Below are 3,928 nucleotides of genomic sequence, written 5' to 3' on the forward strand. Positions count from 1 at the left end.
TTTTGTCACATTATTTCTTCTTTATAAAATGGTACATCACAACTAATTATAGCCTAGATCAACCCCATATGGAAACTCAATATTTCACACTGATCCTTCTTCTATCTATGTACATCAAACTATTTTAATCTATATACTGCGGGTACCAAATGCTTGACTAAATATTTTCTTCATTCACATCAGAAATTGGTAGCAAGACTAATGTTCAATAACGCATAACAAGGTATATCAGGATCAAAATTCTCAGCTGAGGATGTTTATTTAAGTTTCAAAGAAATGTCTCTCAACTCTGTATACTTGTATAGTTGGTCAAATCCCACTTGGGGCCTGCTACTTAAATATGTTATCTACAAAACTGGACCTCATTTTCCTTCCCTCCCAGTCCCTACATCCTTTGCTACAGAAACTAAATCCCGGGTTAGATAATAACAGCTCTACCAAAACACTCTAATGGAGGAAGGGTTGTCGGTCGTCATACTTAAGCAGACACCAAATGAGGAGAAGCATAAGGAAGACCACATGAGTAAGTGACATATTTGACACTATCCATAAGCACAACCACAAAAATCTGAGAGAGCGACTTTGGTGTCATCACCCCATTGACATTAACATATGCAGCTTCTTTGGGATCGACAAGCACTGAAACGACGGTAGAAGAATTATTACCATGAAGGGGGACATTCTGTGAATTTCTGACAGGATCTTCAGTTAGGTTCAGTTTTGATTCAGGGAGGATTCTTCTGTTCCTTCCCTTGTTAAGAGTGGTAGTGTTTTTACGGTTTTCGGAAGAAATGTCGGCTACAGATGTTGCTGGAACTATAGCTCCAGGAATTGAAGATACATCAAACTGGAAAACTTCTGTACACATGCCAGAACTTAGCATTGGACCTGCATCAGAACATTCAGTAAATTGTTAATGTTATGTATGAACCAAAATAAGCAGGAAGATCCTTGATTTTGACATAGCTTAGACAAATATGCAACACAGCAAAACACAACCCAATTAAGATGTGACCTGCTAGAGAGTAAGCATGATCGAGAAGTGAACAAAATGAAGATATTTCTTAGCACAAGAGACAACTCAAACGATGACATAAGAAAAACTTTTCTCAGGTACAACAATGAGGCCCAAACACATCAATTGATGGCTACTTTGTTAAATCAAGTACTACTAAAACCAAGACCAAATTAATATGACAATCTCAAGGACTCCAAGTTGTGTTCCTAGCTAAATTTGGAAGACCCTATAGCAGCAAATGAAACTTATTGCAAAAACACTTACGAGACAGAATTTCATAATTACAAAACAGTTATCCAGGGAAAACCAAGGAACATTCCAAGCAAATACAAAAAATATTAGTTTAACCAGCATTCCCAAGACAAGATCAACATTAAAATTAACAACCTCAATTGTAAACCTATAATATGTAATGACAAATTCAGCTAAACAGCAACCATGAAGACATAACATAATTCAAAAGAAAACAATATATCATTCCTACATAGCTATATATAGAAAATTTCAGAAGGAAAGACAGAATGAAGTCATAATCACCTGCAAGGCCTTCATGAAACCACTGTTGCATTTTACCATCGGTTGCACCGGATTTCATATGGTCCTTCAAAGTTTTGGTTGAACCAGAGCCAAGAGCCTTCCTCTGTTCAGGTGAAACCCTATACACATGAGGATGTTGACCATTATTTCTTCCACCTTCAGGAATAGCCAATGCTGAATTAGAAATAGCCAAACCAGTCTCTTTCTTCACCTGAGCCACCGCCTGAGATGCCATAGTTTTCTCACTGGCCATGATGGAATGGATTATCAAATTTCCATCAATCTTCACCAGCTTATCATTCCTAGGAACATACAAAGATGCAACAAGGGGCTCACTGGCATTGCCGCCCGGACGAATATATTCATCTGAATGCGGGCCATGCCGTTCATGCGATTCTTCTAGTTTCCTTTTTCTCGTATGATTTCTTCTCTCAGAAATACTAAACTTTCCATCAGAAAACTCTACATCCTCGTCCCTTAAAGATCCCTTCCCACGACCACCACTTACAGGCCAAACCTTCCCTCCACCTCGACCCAAACCATACAACGACCTATCACTAACATAGCTAGACCTACCAGTTAGATTGTTCACTAAACCTCCAAACTTAACACCCACCATAGAAAAAATCCCACCAAAAAGCATGATAAAGAAAAACAAACCCAAGAAACTAATGCTAGCAACCTTCTTAGTTTTCACCTCACCCTTCTTACCCTCAGACTTTTTACTCTTCGGCGCCGCTGCAGGCCGTTGAGGCCTCAATCTGGGAATAGGAACAAGTGGAACCTGAGACCCTTGAGGCTTCACAACATAAGGAGCACAAGGAATCCATGGATAAGGCATGGGAGCCATAGGAGGATGAGGATACATCCCACCAGCAGCAGCACCCAATTGCTGCCTCATATTAGCATTCTCAGCCATAACAAATGAAATCTTGCTACTCAAATCAGCGATGGTTGAATTCATTGCCTTCACTTTCTCCTCAAGCTCCTCTACATAATGCTTCTTCCTCTGCCTAGAAAGTTGTGCACTTTCCCTATTCCGCATCAACCTTGCCTTCCTTTTCTCTTCCTCATCATCAATACCATTCACAGTAACACCAGATTCACATTGTTGGATCTTGTTCTCCACAGACACAGATAATGATGATGATGATGATCTCCTATATTTGGTAGTTCTAGTTTCAGCACTACATCCACTTTGTTCTTTCTTCCTCTTCAAATCACCACTCTTTCCAATTTCCTCCTTTTTTATTATACCCTTATCAGCATTTTCATTTGCATGAGATGAAATGTCTCTATAACGATCAGAAACAGGCGAGGGCGAGTTCATAGCATCATATACACCCAACACACCATTCCCCGAACCCTGCGATGAAACAGGCTCATTCAAATACTCTTCCTGGTCGCAGGATTCAGACTCAGGTGATGGAAAGCTTGAAGCTTTAACATCAACAGAGTTCAACGAATCCTGATTACCCGAACTAATAGCCGGAGAAAGCTCCGTCTTGAAACTAACGGAATCCGGCACTTGCAAATTGAAAAACCTAGATACGCCGGAGCTACAATCGCGGGAAACTTCACAATTGCCGGATTCCTGCGAATCATGATTAACGACGTCGTAATTGCAACTATTAGCATTAGAATCAACGAGATCATCGTTAATCGGCGAAATTGAAGTGCCGTTAGAGTTATAAGCATCGAGGAGGAGAAAATCCTCGGCGTCGGAGGGAATGTAAAGATTATCAATGTCATCAAACGTAATCTCGAAATCGAGATCTGAAGCAAATGCTTCAGTGGGTAAAGCAGTGTCATCGAAAAGCGAGTCCACGGAGGGGATAGGGCCGTTATCGAACGCGGCGGTGAAATCGTCGAAACCGAGATCGGCAGACATTGACGGCGGATCCGGTGGCGGTTGAGTTTCGCCGGCGATGAATGATTCAGGCATTGGTGAATAATTAGGGTTTTTGGAGAGTGGAAACCGATTGAAGAAAAGTTTCAACGATGAAGATTTTAGAGTCAGGGTTTTATAGAATTTCAGGAATTTAATTCTTGTACGTTGGATCACGAACCATGAAATTATATGCACTTTATTTACGGGACACGACAGACACGAAGGTATTGCCACGTCAAGAGGAATTAAATATTTTCCATTATGATTTATTTATTAACAAATATTTTATTATTATTAATTATTAACATAATATTTTATGAGAAAAATATGTTTATGTAATATTTTTTACATTGTCACTATAATATTTATCGTTCATTTTTAATCAATAAATAGTAAATTGTATATTGTTTGTGTATCAATATTTATATTATCAGTGCATAGATATTATACTCATATTTTATATTTTATTATGCCATAAATGT

At 39.0% G+C, this 3,928-nt stretch overlaps 1 protein-coding gene across 1 annotated transcript; it reads right to left on the reverse strand.

Moving 5' to 3' along the window:
- LOC109328648 (bZIP transcription factor 17-like) lies at positions 229-3,678 on the reverse strand. The gene is made up of 2 exons (XM_019562215.1): positions 1,556-3,678; positions 229-888 (listed from the first exon to the last, which is right to left on the reverse strand). Exons 1-2 carry the CDS (start codon positions 3,498-3,500, stop codon positions 479-481), a joined length of 2,355 nt encoding a protein of 784 aa, XP_019417760.1. The 5' UTR covers positions 3,501-3,678; the 3' UTR covers positions 229-478.

This window comes from Lupinus angustifolius, chromosome LG15 (assembly GCF_001865875.1).
Source record: "Lupinus angustifolius cultivar Tanjil chromosome LG15, LupAngTanjil_v1.0, whole genome shotgun sequence".
Classification (NCBI taxonomy): domain Eukaryota; kingdom Viridiplantae; phylum Streptophyta; class Magnoliopsida; order Fabales; family Fabaceae; genus Lupinus; species Lupinus angustifolius.